General features: G+C 39.4%; 1 protein-coding gene across 2 annotated transcripts; it reads left to right on the top strand.

Moving 5' to 3' along the window:
- Window positions 1-3,466: 3,466 nt before the first annotated feature.
- Window positions 3,467-21,026, top strand: SRT1 (sirtuin 1). 2 transcript variants are annotated; one of them, XM_023680722.2, is made up of 14 exons: window positions 3,467-3,775; window positions 5,651-5,680; window positions 5,758-5,850; window positions 6,077-6,196; window positions 8,796-8,896; window positions 10,356-10,464; window positions 12,399-12,478; window positions 12,747-12,825; window positions 13,813-13,866; window positions 14,027-14,123; window positions 16,954-17,036; window positions 18,377-18,444; window positions 18,682-18,784; window positions 20,282-21,026. In XM_023680722.2, the coding sequence occupies exons 1-14, from the start codon at window positions 3,677-3,679 to the stop codon at window positions 20,582-20,584; spliced, it is 1,419 nt and encodes a 472-aa protein (XP_023536490.2). In that variant the 5' UTR covers window positions 3,467-3,676; the 3' UTR covers window positions 20,585-21,026. The 2 variants fall into 2 exon arrangements, with proteins under 2 accessions (XP_023536490.2, XP_023536491.2); XM_023680723.2 differs by lacking the exon at window positions 3,467-3,775 and adding an exon at window positions 4,404-4,649.
- The last annotated feature ends 396 nt before the right edge of the window (window positions 21,027-21,422 follow it).

Raw genomic sequence — 21,422 nt, 5'->3', positions numbered from 1 at the left:
TTATTTGCTTTGATCCAGTCTAAACAACGTGAGATCTCACAATACACCTCCTTTGGGGGCCCAACGTTCTCGCTAGCACACCGCCCATAACCCGACTCTGATATCATTTGTAACAGCTCAAGTCCACCGCTAGTAGATATTATCTGCTTTGACCCAGTCCAAACAACGTGGGATCTCACAATCCACCTCCTTTGGGGGCCCAACGTACTTACTAGCACACCGCACGTAACCCGGCTCTGATATCATTTGTAACAGCTCAAGTCCACCGCTAGTAGATATTATCTGCTTTGACCCAGTCCAAACAACATGGGATCTCACAATCCACCTCCTTTGGGGGCCCAACGTTCTCGCTGGCACACCGCCCATAACCCGGCTCTGATATCATTTGTAACAGCTCAAGTCCACCGCTAGTAGATATTATCTGCTGTGACCTAGTCCAAACAACGTGGGATCTCACAATTCACCTCCTTTAGAGGTCCAACGTCTTCGTCGATACACCACCCATAATCCAACTTTGATATCATTTGTAACAGCTCAAGTTCACTACTAACAAATATTTTCGGTTTTGTATATAAAAAGTGAGGCAAGTAGGAAATCAATAAATTTCTTTCACTCATCCCTTGTTAAATCAACATTTATATATATAAATATTATCATAAATTTTAATAAAACTAAATAATTAATTATCTTTCATTTTCTACCTATATTCGTGAATTATTATTAAGGAGTTAATTAATGAATAATTAATACCAATTAAAAACATTAAAAAAAAAACGGATACAATTAATTCCAAATCGATTTTACTTTAAAAAAAATTAACTACAAATAATAGATTATTTAATAGAATAAATTTAATTTACTCATTATTATTTGATTAATTAATTTTTTTAACCTGATTAATTAATGGATTTAATATATATTAGGAGATGAAAATTAAATTTAATCACAATTTATTAGTCTAAAATGAAGCCAAAAATTTCCGTTTAAATAGAGTGTAACAACTCAGATCACCGCTGCCAGATATTGTTATTTTTAGGTTTTCCCTCTCGGACTTCCCTTTAAGGCTTTAAAACACGTCTGCTACAAGAGGTTTTCACACGCTTATAAATAGTGTTTTGTTCTCCCCTCCAACCACTATGGGACATCACAATAGGGTGTTTTGTTCGCCACCAAATGGTATCAGAGCTAGACACCGAATGATGTACCAGCTTTCTCACTATTCTCCGAATGTGGTAGACACGAGGCAATGTGCTAGTAAGGATGTTGGGTCCCAAAGGGGGTGGATTTGGTAGCGGTCCCACATTGATTAGAGGAAGGAAAGAGTTCCAGCAAGGACGCTGGGTCCCGAAGGGGGGTGGATTGTGATGTCCCACATTGGTTGGGGAGGAGAACAAAACACGATTTATAAGGGTGTCGAAACCTTCCCGTAGCAGACGCGTTTTAAAGCATTGAGGGAAAGCCCAAAGAGGACAATATCTGCCAGCTATGGATCTAGAAAGTAGTGGGAATAATCTTTTTCGAAATGGAGTCAGAAATGAGAATTATATTCCACGTCCTTTCCCATAGGCATCTCCATATATATATATATATATATTTATTAATTTTAGAGAGAAAAAATTAATATTTGTTTGATTGTATTTTAATTAGTTATTATTTATGTTAATATTAAGTAAATTAGTAAGATAACTAAATGAATTTAAATTTATTAATAATTCTAATTAGTTTAATAAAGAAAATTGTATTAAAATATGAATAATGGTATATTAATAATTAAGATATATCTAATTTATATTCTAAATTCTTATAATTATGGGAAGACTATTAATGATTTATGATTTCGATTTTCCATAATTATTAATGAATAATTATATTGTTATTTTTTAATTTTTTTTACACGAAATCGAAATGTATGAAGTTGAATTAAAAAAAAAACGTTCGTTATCTTATTGTCCGTTCGAGCGTTCACCTCGTTTAATTATCTTTAGCAAGGAAGTAATGTTAAATTACAATTTCAATTACAATTTCAATTACTAACCATCGAGAACGGGTTCTATCTGACACTTTTGAAACTTTAAGGATTAAATAGATACAGATCTCAAACGTCGGGTTTGAAAGTTTAAGAACTTATTAGACACTTTTGAAGATTTAAGGATCAAATAGATATAGATCTCAAATGTCAGGTTTGAAAGTTTAAGGACTTATTAAACACTCTTTAAGATTTAAGGATCACATAGATACAGATCTCAAACGTCAGGTTTGAAAGATCAAATAGATACATATCTCAAACGTCGAGTTGAAAGTTTGAGGACTTATTAGACACTTTTGACGATTTAAGGATCAAATAGATATAGACCTCAAATATCGGGTTTGAAAGTTTAAGGACTTATTAGACACTCTTGAAGATTTAAAGATCTAAAGATCACATAGATACAAACGTCAGGTTTGAAAGATCAAATAGATACACATCTCAACCGTCGAGTTGAACGTTTGAGGACTTATTATGCATTTTTAAAAATTTAAAAATCAAATAGATACAGATCTCAAACGTCACACGTTTGAAAGTTTAAGGATCTATTAGACATTTTTTAAGATTTAAGGATCACATAGATATAGATCTCAAAGGTCAGGTTTGAAAGATCAAATAGATACATATCTCAACGGTAAAGTTTAAGGACTTATTATGCATTTTTTAAAATTTAAGGATCAAATAGATACAGTTTAAGGACCTATTAGACACTTTTGAAAATTTAAGGATCAAATAGATACAGATCTCAAACGTTTAAAAGTTTAAGGACTTAGACACTTTTGAAAATTTAAGGATAAAATAGATACAGATCTCAAACGTCTAAAAGTTTAAGGGCCTATTAAACACTTTTGAAAATTTAAGGATCAAATAGATACAAATGACAAGTAGGTTTAAAAGTTGATCTATTAGACATTTTTTGAAAATGTAAGGATCAAATAATACAGATTTTGAAAGTTTAAGGACTTATTAGACACTTTTGAAAATTTAAGGATCAAATAGATACAAATCTCAAACGTCTTAAAAGTTTAAGGACATATTAAACACTTTTGAAAATTTAAGGATCAAATAAATACAGATGACAAAGGTAGACTTAAAAGTTTAAGGATCTATTAGACATTTTTTGAAAATGTAAGGATGAAATAGATACAGATCTTAAACGTTTGAAAGTTTAAGGATCTGTTAGACACTTTTAAAAATCTAAGGATCAAATAGATACATATTTCAAAGGTCGGAACTAAACTTATAATTAAAAAAAAAATGTACCGTGAATACTCTTATAATCTAAATATTTTATATTATCAAACAACCATATAATAAAACTTTGATATTCCTAAACATATCAAATTTATATAACTTAAAGAGATATCTAAAGAATTGCAATTAAGAAACAACAAATCTTGACATGAAAAATCTTGAAACAAAGATGGTTTCAAATTCACTAAAATCCCCTTTTGCACATTTGGGGTCTCCCAAAAAGAAGCTTATGCTTGAAGTACTTGGGAGCATATCGAGGGGCGGAGCAAGAGGGGTCCTGACTTTCGTGTCTGGAGCTTCTCTTTGATCATCTTAGCTTCACCTTCTGGGGGCGAAACTTAGAGAAAGTGGGTCAGCACCGGCAGCACAGACAGCACAGACGACAGCGCAGACACCATGTCTCTGGGTTACGCAGAGAAGCTTTCGTTCATAGAAGACGTTGGAAAAGTGGGAATGACAGAACATTTTGACCCACCTCACGTTTTAGAAGAAAAGGTTGATTATCTCCTTTTTCATTGTTCTTTGTGCTATTTCGTTTGTCGGGTTTGCGATCTTCTGCAATTTCAGTGTCGATCAATGTTATTTGTGTCTGGTTTTTGAACACAAACATGTTTTTTTTATGGTGCATTTTCGAAGCAGGGGTGTCTTGAAGTTTTTTAATTGTACGATAGCTTGTTATTCACGAGATCTTGAAGCTATGATATGCCATTTTGTGTTTGATTTCAAGTTGCTTTGTGGGTAATTGAACTGATGTTTGTAAATCCGTATGAAGGGAAATGCAGATTCTTCTCTAGGCAAGAACATCTATGTTTGGCTTAGTTAAAGCATGCAATGAAGTGCATATATGAATTCATTTGAAATAGAATAAGTTTCGATAGCTATCTACTTGATTGAATGATCTTGTTGTTTTGTGATGAACACTGTTAAGTTTAAAGTTATCTGTGTGTTGGGGGGATGAGCAAACTTGGAGGGCAGTTCCCTTTTAATCTGTGAACAGGAATGTTTTACTTTCCTCCAAATGTTTATGGAGGTTTCCTCTGGAAGAGACGGTGGTTTAAAATCAGCCCGATCGAAGTGGTATTGCTCTTGCAGCTGGATTTTGGGTTGACGTAATCTTGCCCTTGGAGGTCATTTTTTCTTCATTCAAGTTTAAATGGTGCCTCCCTATGAGATGTTAGAGGCTATTTTCGAGCTGCTAGTGATGTGGTGCTTCATGGTAATGCTAGAATTCTTTGGGTTAATTTGGTGAATCTGGTGATAGCTCTTGTTTGGAGAGTTCGGTCTGAAAGAAACGAGGCTTTTCGAAGGGGAAGAAACAAATAGATAGTGAATGGGTCGATTTGAAAATAATTGAATCGCTCTGTAGCTGGTGCTTTCTTCTTCCTATACTACTTGTAATTACTCTTTCATCTAGATTTATGCTAACTGGGAAGCTTTATAACTGTGAGTGGAAGCTCGAGAGAGAAATCTCAAATAGGACAATATTTGCTAGTGGTGGGCTTGAGCTATTACAAATGGTATCAGAGCCAGACACCGGACAGTGTGCCAGCGAGGACGCTGAGCTCCCGGGGGGGAGGGGTGGAATGTGAGGTCTCACAACGAAGCATTACTTATAAGGGTATGGAAACCTCTTCGTAGTAGACGCGTTTTAAAACCTTGAGGGGAAGCCTAAAAAGGAAGGCTCAAAGAGGACAATATTTGCTAACGGTCGGTTTAAGTTGTTACCATTGTAAAAAACAACAAAAGAAGCTTCTTTGTCTTCAAACGCCCTTTGATTCCTTCCAAATTCAAAAGCCCATAAAAGCACCCAGTTAAGCACATGAAGATGGTTCACCCTCTAAATTTGATTGATGGAATTATGATTAACTTGTTTTCGTGGTTGCTAATCGGTGAAAGCTCAATATCTCTTTTTGTACCTATACAGTCTTACACCAAGATACAGCTTTGTAAACAATATTGTCGAAAAGTTTTGTGCAGGTCTGTCTTTTCTGCAAATATTCTCTGATTTCGTTCTTTCCACAGATTCCAAAAGAAACCCATGATGAGGTTTTTCCATAACCGGGCTTTTGCATTCTTGAAAGGGCGGTACAGTAAGGCCATAACCAAAAATTTCTTTACCTCCCTAGGAGATGTGAGATACCATCCGAAAATATAGAGAATCGTTGTCTCGAAATTCTGAGCGTATGTAGAACAAGAATGGATGGGGGATATGAGAGAGCGAGGAGAGAGTACAACTATATGCTTTCACCTATTTGACGTTTTCTCGTAAATCATTGTCCTAGGATTTCTTATTATCGACTGTTTTTTAAGTTCATTATATGGTTTAAATATTAAATTTTTGGTATTTTAACATCGATTTGTTTGTGGCAGATTGAGCGACTAACTATGATGATACAAAAGGTATAAATCTATTTTATTTCATTTATTTGTAGATTCTTGCTAAGCAATCTCTTGAGAAACTTTGTTTGTAATTGTAGAGCAAGCATCTAGTGGTGTTTACGGGTGCAGGAATATCGACCTCTTGTGGCATACCTGATTTTCGAGGTCCTAAAGGAATATGGACTCTTCAGGCGAGTTATATATCTCTACGCTATGTCTAATAAGATACGTTTGAGGCTCGAGCAACCTTTTTTTATCTGGATTTATTAAATTATGAAAATCAAGTTGATATTTTCTAATGTCCATTGGTACTACATCTATCAAATGCATGAAGTGTTTTCGTCGAAAATTTCTTTTCTTGCCTTCATTATTTTGGCTTATAAACAAATGAATTCGTAACACGATAAAATTTTCCAGCGTGAAGGTAAAGCCTTACCAGAAGCATCACTACCGTTTCATCGTGCAGTGCCGAGCATGACTCATATGGCTTTGGTTGAGTTAGAGAAGGCTGGTATATTGAAGTTCATCATTAGTCAGGTAGTGCATATTTTTTTTCTTCTCATTTATGGGTGCTATGTTAACATATTGAGACCTCTTTTTTATGTATATATTTTCTATAAAAGGACTAGCTGAGGACGGTCGTACTCAAGTCGGTATTTTCTATATAAGGACTAGCTGGAAAGGGTGCGATTTCTGCTTCATTAGTTGAGTGATAAATATTTATAAGTTCTTTTGAAGTCAAGTTTTTTTAAGCTCGACAACAAATGGGGGTGAGATGATTTGAACTTGTGACTACTTGGTCGATAGGATATGCCTTAACGAGTTGAGGTATGCTCAGTTTGGCATAAGTATGTATAAGACCATCCGTAAGGTATTGTCTCTCGTAAAAAAACCTAGGGGTTGGCTGAAAACATGAGAGAGGTTGCTAAGTACGATTTCTAGGTATCGAGGAGCATTGTGGTTGTAAGATTAAACTTTTGATGAGGTTCTTATTGCAATCAAAGTCACTAAGGATAATAAAGAAAGGAATAAGGAGGGGGTCGTTTGAAAAAGAAAGGTCAACCCGTGTATTTCTTTTGATTCTTTGAAAAAGAAAGGTCATTTGAAAAAGCAAGGGGGTTATGTGTTCGAACACAAGACCTTTTGGACTGATTGGTGATCAAAGTTGGTATCAGAGCATGAGGTCTTGTGTTCGAACCCCTATAATATCTAATTCTTCCCAATATTGACTTCCATTTGTTGTGCCCTAAGCTTTGAGGAGTGTCGAAGTATAGATATAATTAAATTTACCGTAGCTCTAAGAACCATAGACATGGGATCAGAGTCAGGACACTAAGATTTAAGGTCATTTCTTCAATAGAGAGTAACCCTTAGAAGTAAGGTCAGGTTGCTTTCTTTGTGCGGCAACCGCAAGTTAAGGTACTATGGATTTGTTACAGCACCACCATTTCACAATATACATTGCCCGGGATAGCTAGTCTTGGGATCAGAAAGATATGTGGATGACTTGACTCTCTTATAGGTCGGATGTTTCAGTGAACGGTAAGCAGTGGATCTCCCCGTACTTCTAAGGGATGGTATAAAATAGCGGAAGGCTTCATCATGCACTTTTGGGACCCGAGACCCTTCTTAAGAATTAGGACACAAACACGTTATTTTTAAATATATAAAACGTATGTGTCTAACTAAACTCCAATGTTTAGCTTTTCCTGAAAAGAATAAGCCTCGAATAGAAATTTCCGATGATGCACTTCCTGAATATGTGCATCTATCCTGGGCTCAATATCTGTTGATGGTGCATATTTTGGAGCATATCCACACATGAGAGCCAAGCCTGCATTATATGGTCAGACTCTTTTTTGAAACCATCAGAGAAAAATGATAGGAAACTCGGGAAAAAACTACGCTCCACATTGTCCAAAATGTCATTCAGCTTTTCCCATACAGCGTCGAAGCGGAATGATGCAACCAATCTCATTGCTTTTGCCAAACCAAGTAGTGCAGAATGTTGATCATCAGAGACATGAAGTTCATATTGATTGCTGAAAGCATTTCGAAGAGATATAACCCAATTCGTGTCCTGAATCACATCCAAAGATTCTGCAAGAAAATTTCTAGGGAGCTAACAAAAAGCTTTAGGATCACTTAGGCGAAGACGTTAGAGAGATAGCCGCAGACATTCGAGAATTACACCATTCCTGATGAAATTGACGAGCGGAAAAGGGACTTTGTCCGAGAGAGAATACCAACTTTTTAAAACCTCCAAGACGAAGACCTTGCTATCAATCCACAAGAAAAGTAACCCTCCGGATCGAACAAGTGGTACCGTGAAGCCCAAAAGATGACTTTGGAACTTGTTTCTTGAAAGAGCAGCACCATGTCAGGGCACTGGAGAAAAGGGGGAAAAAACCCTTCAGATTAATGCTATTAGAACAGACTCGTAGACCTCGAATACTCCTAGATTATCGGGATACGAGATGGACAAGAGCCTACTGTGAAACCTTTTGACCGATCACCTCGGATTGCAAAGGAGGAGTTACACAAAAGAGGAGGCCACTGACTTCAACTAAACAAAAGGATTGTGCCAAAGATGGAGGGAGATGTATGGTTCTGTCGATTTCACTGAAACAAAGAGACAAGATCGTCTACAAAGAAGTCTTCGGTAACAATATCATCCAAAAAACGAACCATTAGGCTGCTGGTCAAGCTCCTCACTACTTAAAATTGACCTCAGACTCGTCATCAAAATCAATAGAACTAGGGACAATCGAGGGGATGCACTGTCTTTTGATGAATTAAATAGAACTAGGGACAATGACTTGATACGAAAGCCTAGGATACGTTCTTGTGTTTTATGGATTTGGAAGTACGGAAATCATTTGTTCTTTGGCCGTTATATTCTTTGGCTTAGATTACATTAGATTTTTACGAACGACTCGAAAAGTAATCTCCTTCATATTTTGGTTGGTCCTCCTTTGCCTTCAAGATTTCTTCTATTGTGGACTAATTGAGTCGAAGTTATCATTTCAAAGATTTGGTAGAAATTTTTGAATGACATCTGTATTATATAACTTTACATGCATTCTTTACATTAAGAATTCTTTTTCCGCTTGCTTACCGAGATATTTCATTATAGAATATTGATGGCCTCCATCTTCGATCTGGCATACCAAGAGAGAAACTTGCTGAATTACACGGGAACTCGTTCATGGAAACGTGCCCTTCATGTGGAGCTGAGTAAGTTTCTATTTTATGTGTTTTTGTTTATTTCAACTTCTGATGTTCTTGTTATATGGTCTCGTTTCACTCTTTCCCGTGCATATGTTTTCTCACTCGAATAACGATCATGCTATCCTTTGAGCGTTGTTGCTTCTTTTCATCAATCAATGAAAAGTTTGTATCTTGTTAAAAAAAGTGCTATTTAGTTGAAAAGAAATAGGCAAACATTTAAGGGTATTTTTATGCATTTCAACATATTCATAATCGAACCGTGTGCGAAAATACTGCAATTTTTATCACAAAAAAACAAGAAATAGTTACAAAATAGATTTAAATTTTTTAGAACAAGAAATGAACTTTTGATCGGTTAATGGAAAGGAACAGAAAAATGTTCGAGCATACAAACCCCCATTGGAGTGAAAATGAAACTATCAAAACGAAAAACCGTAGGAGGAGAAGTTAAAGCGGCCAAATTCGTAACAATGTCATCTAATTGTGTTCAAACCAAATTTTAAATGGGAGCTTTGACAACATTAATTGGGACCAACTAAACCTGAGGCTGCAAAGAAGGCCCTATGAGGTAGTTGAGTGAAGTGGTCTTTAGAATCGGAGTAAAAACCACTATAAGTCGAAGAAGCCGAAAAGAAAATGGCCAATGATCCATTGAAGAACCAAAATTTCTTGAATTTGGAGCTTCCACATAGAAGAGAAGAAAGAACAAAGGAGAGAGTGTAAGATCTCATATTGGATTAGTTGGGGAGGAGAACGAAACACCCTTTTAAGGGTGTGGAAACCTCTCCCTAGCAGACACGTTTTAAAAATCTTGAGGGAAAGCCTAAAGAGGACAATATCTGCTAGCGGTGGGCCTGGACCGTTACAAATGGTATCAGAGCCAGACATTGGGCGATGTGCCAACGAGGAGTCTCTTCCCCAAAGGGGGTCGACACGAGACGGTGTGCTAGTAAGGATGCTGGGTCCCGAAGGAGGGTGGATTTGGTGGGGGTCCCACATCGATTGGAGAAAGGAACGAGTGCCAGCGAGGACGCTGGGTCCTGAAGGAGGGTGGATTGTAAGATCCCACATTAGTTGGGGAGGAGAACGAAACACTCTTTATAAGGGTCTAGCAAACGCGTTTTAAAAACCTTGAAGGGAAGCCCGAAAGGGAAAGCCCAAAGAGGACAATATCTGCTAGCTGTGGGCCTGAGCCGTTCCGAAATCGGCCCGAAATGAATGGTTAATGATTTCTTCTAAAAGAAAATAATTTCTTTCTTTTGCTGTTGGTTGTCAGATTATTCTTTAGTTCTTCCTTTTCTAAAAAATAGACAATATTTTTCTTTATAAATGTGGAATACTGTCCTGTTAACTAAAAAATGAATATTGTTATCTCTGGCCACTGCTGTTTTGTTGCTTTCATATTTTTGAGTGAGCGGTTTTATCCCCTTACCCGTTGGTTATCTGACTCTAAAATATTCTTAAGGTATTTGAGGGATTTTGAAGTAGAAACTATCGGATTGAAAGATACTTCTCGGAGATGTTCGGATGCCAATTGTGGAGCTAAACTAAGGGATACAGTTCTCGACTGGGAGGTACTTTTCTTATTGGCTGTCTTGCATTTTTTAGATATAAAGAACGAGTCTAGCTAGTTACTATTTTTAGCGTACTCACCGTTCTTTCGTATTTTATGTATTTTCAAGGTTTGTTTCAGTTAGTTGATAGATTTAGTATTCTCAATCGTCGGAATTCTTATCTCTTTGGCGATCATGTTATCTATATTCTGTTTTTTCTTTCCTGAAAATACTACATTCCATCCTCGGGTTTGAACTCTCGTGTAGAGTTTAAAACGTTACGAGGCTTCTAGAATCAGTTAAATAGAGCACTTAAAAGATTATTCCTATTCTTCTTGTTTTTATTATTAAAAAGTGTTAAGAAGTAAAGATAAACTACATTCTCCATTGGAACCTTTTCCAACTTTTTTGGGAGTTTGGATTGAGAGACCTTTTGAAGAGGAGGCCGCATGCAAAGTAGCTAAACAGCTTGGTAACTTAAAAGTCTCTGAATCCTTATGGTGTGACGAAAGAATTCTTGTAACGACCCAAGCCCACCGCTAGCAGATATTGTCTTATTTGGGCTTCCCCTCAAGGCTTTAAAACGCGTCTGCTAGGGAGAGGTTTGCACATCCTTATAAAGAATGCTTCGTTCTCGTCCCTAACCGATGTGGGATCTCGCAATCCACCCCCTTCAGAGCCTAGCGTCTTCGCTGGCACTCGTTCCTTCTCCAATCGATGTGTGACCCCCCTAATCCACCCCCCTTTGGGGCCCAGTGTCCTTGCTGGCACACCGCCTCGTGTCCACCCCCTTTGGGGCTTAGCCTCCTTGCTGGCACATTGCCCGGTGTCTGGCTCTGATACCATTTGTAATGGCCCAAGTCCACCGCTAGCAAATATTGTTCTTTTTGGGTTTTCTCTTTCGAGTTTCTCCTCAAGGCTTCAAAACTCGTATGTTAGGGAGAGGTTTCCACACCCTTATAAAGAATGCTTCGTTCTCGTCCCCAACCGATGTGGGATCTCGCAATCCACCCCCCCTTCAGAGCCCAGCGTCCTCCCTGCCACTCGTTCCTTCTCCAATCGATATATGACCCCCCTAATCCACCCTCCTTTGGGGCCAGTGTCCTTGCTGGCACATCGCCTCATGTCCACCCCCTTCGGGGCTTAGCCTCCTCGCTGGCACATCGCCTGGTGTTTAGCTCTGATACCATTTGTAACGGTCCAAGCCCACCGCTAACAAATATTGTCCTTTTTGGGTTTTCTCTTTCGAGTTTCTCCTCAAGGCTTTAAAACGCGTCTGCTTGGGAGAGGTTTCCACACCCTTTTAAAGAATGCTTCGTTCTCCTCCCCAACTGATGTGGGATCTCACAATATTTGTAATGGCCTAAGCCCGCCGCTAGCAGATATTGTCCTCTTTGAGCTTTCCCTTTCGAGCTTCCCTTCAAAGCTTTAAAACTCGTCTACTAGAGAGAAGTTTCCACACCCTTATAAAGAATGCTTCGTTCTCCTCCCCAACCGATGTGGGATCTCACAATATTTGTAATGGCTCAAAACCCTCCGCTAGCAGATATTGTCCTCTTTGAGCTTTCCCTTTCGAGCTTCCCCTCAAGGCTTTAAAACTCGTCTACTAGGGAGAGGTTTCCACACCCTTATAAAGAATGCTTCGTTCTCCTCCCCAACCGATGTGGGATCTCACACTTCTCGAAAAGGACATGTAACATTTTGATACCAAATGAAATTAGTTATTCCACGAGTTTTCCGAAACTGATTTGTTGCAGTCATGCAAACAAGATTTATATCCGTCTTATTCCAAAGATCACTAGAGCTTCTGAGATAAATAACTTAAAACCTATCAGCTTGGCCACTTCCTTCTGCAAGATTATAGCAAAGATTTTAGCGACTGTAAGGAAGTACTATCTCTTATATAGCTAACCATGATTATCTGTTTATGACATCTGCGCCCTGTATAAATGCAGGATGCATTGCCTCCAAAGGAGATGAATCCAGCTGAGAGACACTGCAAGATGGCTGATATTGTATTGTGTCTAGGGACAAGGTAAGTAGAGCGTCTCTTGCTCTGCGATGACATTTTTTAACTTGTTAATGTGGTCGTTTCGAGTTTTAAACAATAAAAATCTGGTTTTAACTACTTTGTTAGCTGAAATAAGCACGTTTCTATGTCCTTTTCATGTGATGAAACTAAACTATTGTGCTCGTATAGTTCTATCATTTCGGTTGTCGGTAAAGCATCTGTCGTGCATACGATGAAAATTTATATTTGTGGGATCTTTTTGGATGGTCATAGGTATGATTACTATGTGCAGTTTGCAGATCACTCCAGCATGCAACCTTCCTCTGAAAGCACTTCGTGGCGGGGGAAAAATTGTCATCGTTAATCTTCAGGTATTCGATCTCTTATTTCAAGCGAATATACGGCTTGCCCTCTATTTTTGTTTTGCACAAACTACCCCATATTTTAAAGGTGGTTTGTGCAATTTCCCTTATTATTATCTTTATCTTGTTAGATAGAAAGTCAATAAATGATAAGCTTTAAGATAGTTTTGTGTCTAAGCCCACCGTTAGTAGATATTGTCCTCTTTGGCTTTCCTTTTCGGGTTTCGTCTCAAGGTTTTAAAACGCGTCTGCTAGGGAGAAGTTTCTACACTCTTATAAAGAATGTTTACTTCTCCTCCCCAATCGATGTGGGATCTCACAATCCACCCCCCTTCAGGGCCTAGCGTCCTCGTTGGCACCCGTTCCCTTCTCCAATCGATGTGGGACCTCCCAATCCACCCACCTTCGGGGCCCAACATCCTTGCTGGCACATCACCTCGTGTCAACTCCCCTTCGAGGCTCAGCCTCCTCGTTGGCACATCGCCTGGTGTCTGGCTCTGATGTCATTTGTAACAACCCAAGTCCACCGCTAGCAGATATTGTCCTCTTTTTTTTTTCCTTTCCGGGCTTCCCTTCAAGGTTTTAAAACGCGTCTGCTAGGGAGAGGTTTCCACACCCTTCTATAGAATATATCGTTCGACCCCAACCGATGTGAGACCTCACAAATTTGAGGCATACCTTTTTTAGTTGTTCGATGAGAGAACACATGTACTACCAAAAAGAAAAAACAAAAGATCACTTGGGTGGTCTTTGAACTTCAAAACCTTTGGCTCTTTCTTGGGGTAAATTTTATGCCCCTTACGTTACTTAAGAGTTAAAATTCTCTTTGTAACTTCCTTGTTTTGGTGCTTGACCTTCTTCCTTGTCCTATCTATATTATATTGTCGTGCATATCTTTCCGGTAAACCTGCGACAACGTACAGATATCGTTTTGTAATTACGCATAAACTCAAGTATTATAATGATAATGAAATTGTTGTTTGCCTCTTCTGACAGAAAACGCCGAAGGACAAGAAAGCAAGTTTGGTTATCCATGGTCGTGTCGATAAGGTATTGTCTTTTCCAAGCCCAATAAAGATAAAAGCTACATTTTGCTAAATAAAGTGCATTCATGCCATTTATCTCATTTGAATTTGACCATCATACTTTAAATTCTAAATCATAAATTTATTTTATTTAATATTTTTCTTGTTCGATCGAATTGCCATAGGTCATTTCGGGCGTAATGGAGAACCTAAAGATGCAAATTCCCCCGTTTGTTCGAATTGATCTTTTCCAGATTATACTTTCTCAAGCCTTGAGTCTTGGTAATTCCTCTTAAATTTGTTCTTATTGTATTGCATGGCATGTCTGTAACGACCCAGGCCCACATTGGTTGGGGAGGAGAATAAAACACTCTTTATAAGGGTGTGGAAACCTTCCCCTAGCAAACGCGTTTTAAAGCCTTAAGGGGAAGCCCGAAAGGGAAAGTCAAAAGAGGACAATATCTGCTAGCAGTGGGCCTAGGTCGTTACAATGTCAACATTAGTAGGCTTGACAAGGGAATGCCGTTAGTCTACTGGATCTCTGCTTTAAGTTACTTGATGACTGTTTATATTTATAGAGTAAGCATCCGCATATGATACTTCTTCTAAGGAGAGGTTTCTACCCTCTTATGAAGAATGCTTTGTTCCCTTCTCCAACCGAAGTGGGATCTCACAATCCACCCTCCTTTGGGGCCCAGCGTCCTCACTGACACTCGTTCCCTTTCTCTAATTGATGTCGGACCCCCCAATCCACCCCCCTTCGCGGGCTAGCATCCTTACTGGCACACCGCCTCGTGTTCACCTCCCTTTTGGAGTTCAGCCTCCTCACTGGCGCATCGCCCGGTGTTTGGCTCTGATACCATTTGTAACAGGCCAAGCCCACCGCTAGCAAATATTGTCTTCTTTGGGCTTTCCCTCAAGGTTTTTAAAACGCATTTGTTAGGGAGAGGTCTCCATACCCTTATAAAGAATGTTTTGTTCCCCACTCCAACTGACATGGGATCTCACAAATATACTTATTGTTTCCTAAAAGAAGAAGAATAAGAATTGAGATTTGCTAGTGTCACACAACACTTTTGAGCTACTGGGTTTAAGGTTTCGTAGATGTCTGAGAATAAGATCGTTGTGTTTGGTTGTGCATGTCTCTTTCCTTAGAATTGAGATTTGCTAGTGTCACACAACACTTTTGAGCTACTGGGTTTAAGGTTTCATAGATGTCTGAGAATAGGATTGTTGTGTTTGGTTGTGCATGTCTCTTTCCTTAGAATTGAGATTTGCTAGTGTCACACAACACTTTTGAGCTACTGGGTTTAAGGTTTCGTAGATGTATGAGAATAAGATCGTTGTGTTTGGTTGTGCATGTCTCTTCCCTTAGAATTGAGATTTGCTAGGGTCACACAACACTTTTGAGCTACTGGGTTTAAGGTTTCGTAGATGTCTGAGAATAAGCCACTTTTGAACTACTGGGTTTAAGGTTTCGTAGATGTTTGAGAATAAGATCGTTGTGTTTGGTTGTGCATGTCTCTTCCCTTAGAATTGAGATTTGCTAGTGTCACACAACACTTTTGAGCTACTGGGTTTAAGGTTTCATAGATGTCTGAGAATAGGATTGTTGTGTTTGGTTGTGCATGTCTCTTTCCTTAGAATTGAGATTTGCTAGTGTCACACAACACTTTTGAGCTACTGGGTTTAAGGTTTCGTAGATGTATGAGAATAAGATCGTTGTGTTTGGTTGTGCATGTCTCTTCCCTTAGAATTGAGATTTGCTAGGGTCACACAACACTTTTGAGCTACTGGGTTTAAGGTTTCGTAGATGTCTGAGAATAAGCCACTTTTGAACTACTGGGTTTAAGGTTTCGTAGATGTTTGAGAATAAGATCGTTGTGTTTGGTTGTGCATGTCTCTTCCCTTAGAATTGAGATTTGCTAGTGTCACACAACACTTTTGAGCTACTGGGTTTAAGGTTTCGTAGATGTCTGAGAATAAGATCGTTGTGTTTGGTTGTGCATGTCTCTTCCCTTAGAATTGAGATAGAATTGAGATTTGCTAGGGTCACACAACACTTTTGAGCTACTGGGTTTAAGGTTTCGTAGATGTTTGAGAATAAGATCGTTGTGTTTGGTTGTGCATGTCTCTTCCCTTAGAATTGAGATTTGCTAGTGTCACACAACACTTTTGAGCTACTGGGTTTAAGGTTTCATAGATGTCTGAGAATAGGATTGTTGTGTTTGGTTGTGCATGTCTCTTCCCTTAGAATTGAGATTTGCTAGGGTCACACAACACTTTTGAGCTACTGGGTTTAAGGTTTCGTAGATGTCTGAGAATAAGCCACTTTTGAACTACTGGGTTTAAGGTTTCGTAGATGTTTGAGAATAAGATCGTTGTGTTTGGTTGTGCATGTCTCTTCCCTTAGAATTGAGATTTGCTAGTGTCACACAACACTTTTGAGCTACTGGGTTTAAGGTTTCGTAGATGTCTGAGAATAAGATCGTTGTGTTTGGTTGTGCATGTCTCTTCCCTTAGAATTGAGATAGAATTGAGATTTGCTAGGGTCACACAACACTTTTGAGCTACTGGGTTTAAGGTTTCGTAGATGTTTGAGAATAAGATCGTTGTGTTTGGTTGTGCATGTCTCTTCCCTTAGAATTGAGATTTGCTAGTGTCACACAACACTTTTGAGCTACTGGGTTTAAGGTTTCATAGATGTCTGAGAATAGGATTGTTGTGTTTGGTTGTGCATGTCTCTTTCCTTAGAATTGAGATTTGCTAGTGTCACACAACACTTTTGAGCTACTGGGTTTAAGGTTTCGTAGATGTCTGAGAATAAGATCGTTGTGTTTGGTTGTGCACGAGAATGTCATCAAAATTTTACGGAAACAAGTTATGTTTGTATTATTTTATGACTTGAAATGTCAATTCTCTTGTGCTACAGATTAGAACTATGTTGCTTGAATCATTTGATTGGCTATTCTGCGAGGACAACATGCTTCCCTTTTGATTCATTCATTCACTTTTGAAATATATTCTTGGAAGCAGTGATACCCATGGGTTAGAATGCTTTGTAATATATACTTTATAATCACAAATTCAACCCTTTTTTTCTCTTTTGCAGACAAGAAATTTGTTAACTGGACACTTCGAATATTAAGTGTGCATGGACAGAAAGCTACATTGCCATTCATCAAATCTGTTGAGGTGATTTATCTGAAATCATTGTGCTTGTTTCCCTTTATATGGGCACTTGAACTCCAATTGTGATAGTTGAGTACTCGTGTTCTAGAAATTTGGTCACGGTTATAGTTGTCACCCACTTCTTTTTATACGCCGACCTAGAAGGGAAAGCCTAAAGAGGACAATATCTGCTAGCGGTGGGCTCGGGCAGTTACAAATGGTATCAGAGCCAAATACCGGGCGGTGTGCCAGCAAGGACGCTGGGCCTCCAAGGGGGGTGGATTGTGAGATCCCACATAGGTTGGAGAAGGGAACGAAACATTCTTTATAAGGGTGTGGAAGCCTCTCCCTAGCATACGAGTTTTAAAACCTTGAGGAGAAGCCCAGAACGGAAAGCTCAAAGGGGACAATATCTATTAGCGGTGGGCTTGGGTAATTACAAATGGTATCAGAGCCAGACACCGTGGTGTGCTAGTGAGGACGTTAGGCCCCAAGGGGTGTGGATTGTGAGATCCCACATTGGTTGTAGAGGGGAACAAAGCATTCCTTATAAGGGTGTGGAAACATCTTTCTAGCAGACGCGTTTTACAACATTGAGGGAAAGCCCAAAAGGGAAAGCTTAAAGAGGGCAATATTTGCTAGCGGTGGGCTTAGGTAGTTACAAATGGTATCAAAGCCTGACACCGGGCGGTGTGCCAGCGAGGACGCTAGGCCTCCAAGGGGGGTGGATTGTGAGATCCCACATTGGTTGGAGAGGGGAACGAAGCATTCCTTATATGGGTGTGGAAGCCTCTCCCTAGCATACGCGTTTTAAAACCTTGAGGAGAAACCTAGAAGGGAAAGCCTAAAGAGGACAATATTTGCTAGTAGTGGGCTTGGGCAGTTACAAATGATATTAGAGCTAGACACCGGACGGTGTGCCAGCAAGGACGCTGGGCCCTCAAAGGGGGTGGATTACGAGATCCCACACTGGTTGGAGAGGGGGGAACAAAGCATTCCTTATAAGGGTGTGGAAACCTCTCCCTAGCATACGCGTTTTAAAACCTTGAGGGGAAACCCGAAGTGCTCAAAAAGGACAATATCTGCTAGCGATGGGCTTGGGTTGTTACACAAGGGCTTACATGTTTGTAGATACGAACAAGATCTTTAAGGTCTTGGGTTCAACCATTTAGCTTGAAAACTAAATAACTCGACATGTTTGAAAGTCGGTCTTGGTGTGGGCGAAGGCCCTCAAAAGGCTTAACGGGTTAAGTCACGAGCATATGCAAGTAGATTCTAACAAACTGTCCTAACCACTCGTCTCTTTATCGATCATTTTGGGATAATCGTAACCGACTTAGTATCACTCGTCTGCATTCTCCCAGGTTTCGTTCTTGGATAATCAAGATTTCAAATCAGCCACTTTAGAGAGCCAACCGTTTCTCCTTAAAAGGTACTTCTTCGTTCTTCGTTCTTCGTTCTTCGTTCTTCAAGGTATAACTTTTTCATGAAATCATTTAGAACGTTATTACTTTTGGGTATGTTGAATGCTTATATAATCTCACGGGAAAACGACACGACTCATTTGGCACGTCAAATGGTTTATGAATGGGTTGGTTTTTTTGGTTGAATGTTCCACTCTGGTTTCAATGATGTTTAACTCATTCTTTTTACATTTGGTATTTATCAGAAGAACAGTAAAGGAAAAATCATTTGAATTGGTTTTGAGGCTCAACTTCAGCGAAGGGTGTGGTAGCTCGCATGTTGAAGTTAATATCCCTGTTGATTTTAAGGTAAGAAATAAAAAACCTTATTCTATCATTAACAACTGTGTTCTTTGTGTTCTTTAACTTTTATTGAGAAAAAGTTTAAGAATAAAAGGTGTGAGATGTCGCATTTGTTGGAGAGCGGAACGGAGCATTCCTTATAAGGGTGTAGAAACCTTTCCCTAGTAGATGCGTTTTAAAATCGTGAGGCTGACGGCGATACGTAACGGGCTAAAGCGGATACTATTTGCTAGTGGTGGGCTTGGGCTGTTACGAGTGGTATCACAGGCAGACACCGGGCAGTGTGCCAGTGAGGACACTGGACCCTCTAGGGGTGTGGATTGTGAGATCCCACGTTGGTTGAAGAGGGGAATGAAACATTTCTTATAAGGGTGTGGAAACCTCTCCCTAGTAGACGCGTTTTAAAACCGTGAGGCTGATGGCAATATGTGACGGGCCAAAGTGTACAATATATGCTAGTGCTGGGTTTGGGCTGTTGCATATGGTATCAGAGCCACACACCGAGCGGTGTGCCAATGAGGACGGTGGACCACTAAGGGGGGTGGATTGTAAGATCCCACATTGGTTGGAGAGGGGAACGAAGCATTCCTTATAAGGGTGTGGAAATCTCTCCTTAGTAGACGCGTTTTAAAACCGTAGGCTGACGGCGATAGGTAACAGGCTAAAGTGGACAATATCTGCTAGCGATGGGCTTGGGCTGTTACAAATGGTATCAGAGCCAGATACCGGGTGTTGTGCCAGCAAGGGCGTTGGACCCCAAGAGGGGTGGATTGTGAGATCCCACATCGGTTGGAGAGGGAAACAAAACATTTCTTATAAGGGTGTGGAAACCTCTCTCTAGTAGACGCGTTTTAAAATCGTGAGGTTAACGGTGATACGCAACGAGCTAAAGTGGACAATATTTGGTAACAGTGGGCTTGGGCTGTTACAAATGGTATCAGAGCCAGACATCAGGCGGTGTGCCAGCGAGGACGTTGGACCTCCAAGGGGGTGAATTGTGAGATCCTACATCGGTTGGAGAGGGGAACGAAACATTTCTTATAAGGGTGTGGAAACCTCTCCGTAGTAAACACGTTTTAAAACCGTGAGGTTGATGGCGATACGTAAGGGGCCAAAACGAACAAATATCTGCTAGCAGTGGGTTTGGGCGTTTACAAATGGTATTAGAGCCAGACACCAAGCGGTGTGCCAGCGAGGATGCTAGAACCCCAAGGAGCTAGATTGTGAGATCCCACATCGGTTCGAGAGGGGAACGAAACATTCCTTATAAGGGTGTAGAAACCTCTCCCTAGTAAATGCATTTTAAAACCGTGATAAACGGCTCGAGTCTAATGTTCCCTCCAAAATAGCTTTCTAAGGATATTACCCGTCAACTAGTAATCAAGGATTATGGTTTACTAGTTGACGGGTAATATCCTTAGAAAGCTATTTTGGAGGGAAGATTAGTGGCATTAACTATGATTAAAGATCATGATGCAACATTCTTTACTTATTGCTGTGCAGGTCTCTGCAGATTCTTTGAATCTCGATAAGGAGGTCGTTTTTCGGAGACTAAGAGACGAGGCAGTTCAAGACTTCATCTGTGGAAAAAATGCAGTTATCGAGCGAAAATCCATCCCTTTCCCGAAGAGCGAGGTCACGGTATATGCCACCGTAACGAACGTTATTAGGTACACCCAAGACTTGAAAACGTTAGCAATAGATTCACTTAGTAACGGCGATATGAAACGACAACTAGCAAGTGTAAATGGTTCTGCAATATCTAGGAAGCGGTCGAGACGACCAAAGCGAAAATCTAGATATTAGCATGAACGCTGTACATATTTCGTCGTTTGATGAATCGCTGAAAAAAAAAATGATATCACATCGGGATTGGGTGGATTTTGTTAGATATGACACTCGGGTCTCGGGACGTGACATAGTTAGAACTGTTATTGATAGGAATCAACTAACCGTTCTAAGTTGAAAAGACTTTGGAAGCCATATATGGTATATAGGTCATGTGTGAAGTATATTGGTGGCTGCTGGTAAATCGTGTTCATAGCTTTGGGATTATTGGTACCCCGAGCTAGTACGTTTTGGGGCTCGGTTGGATACTCGATGATTTCGGTTACTAATTCGTGCAGTTATTTGGATTCGTGTAGTTACTAGCAAATGCTTATCATTACTTGATACTAGAAATTGATATGAAACTTTGAAACGTTAGTAGGCTCGTTGTTGAGATGATTCTTGTTCGGTTTTGTTTGAATGGCTTATGTAGCTTTGTTGTATGTATTGATTTTGTGCTCGAAAGAACACCATGTCTTTCCTCTTGTACGACTTGGGCTCTAGAGATGTCCGTAAGACAAGGCGAGGTGGGGATGGGGAAGCTTTTTCCGTCTCCATCCCGGCTATTTATTTCATTCCTCATCCTCGCAAAAAATTTCATTTTTTTAATATAGTTTTTAACGAAATATATATATATATATATATATATATATATATATATATATATATATATATATATATATGGGGCGTAGAATTAGGCGGGACAGGGAATATAATCCTGTTTTTGGCTCCATTTATATATATATATATATATATATATATATATGAGAAAAAACCGTTTTCCACTCCCTCCCCCATAACCTGTCTAAACGAGGAA

The sequence above is a fragment of the Cucurbita pepo genome, chromosome 6 (genome assembly GCF_057944985.1).
Source record: "Cucurbita pepo subsp. pepo isolate OVF chromosome 6, ASM5794498v1, whole genome shotgun sequence".
NCBI classification, from domain to species: Eukaryota; Viridiplantae; Streptophyta; class Magnoliopsida; order Cucurbitales; family Cucurbitaceae; genus Cucurbita; species Cucurbita pepo.
Note: the sequence above shows the minus strand (reverse complement) of the source record. Positions and strands in the feature narration are given on the sequence as shown.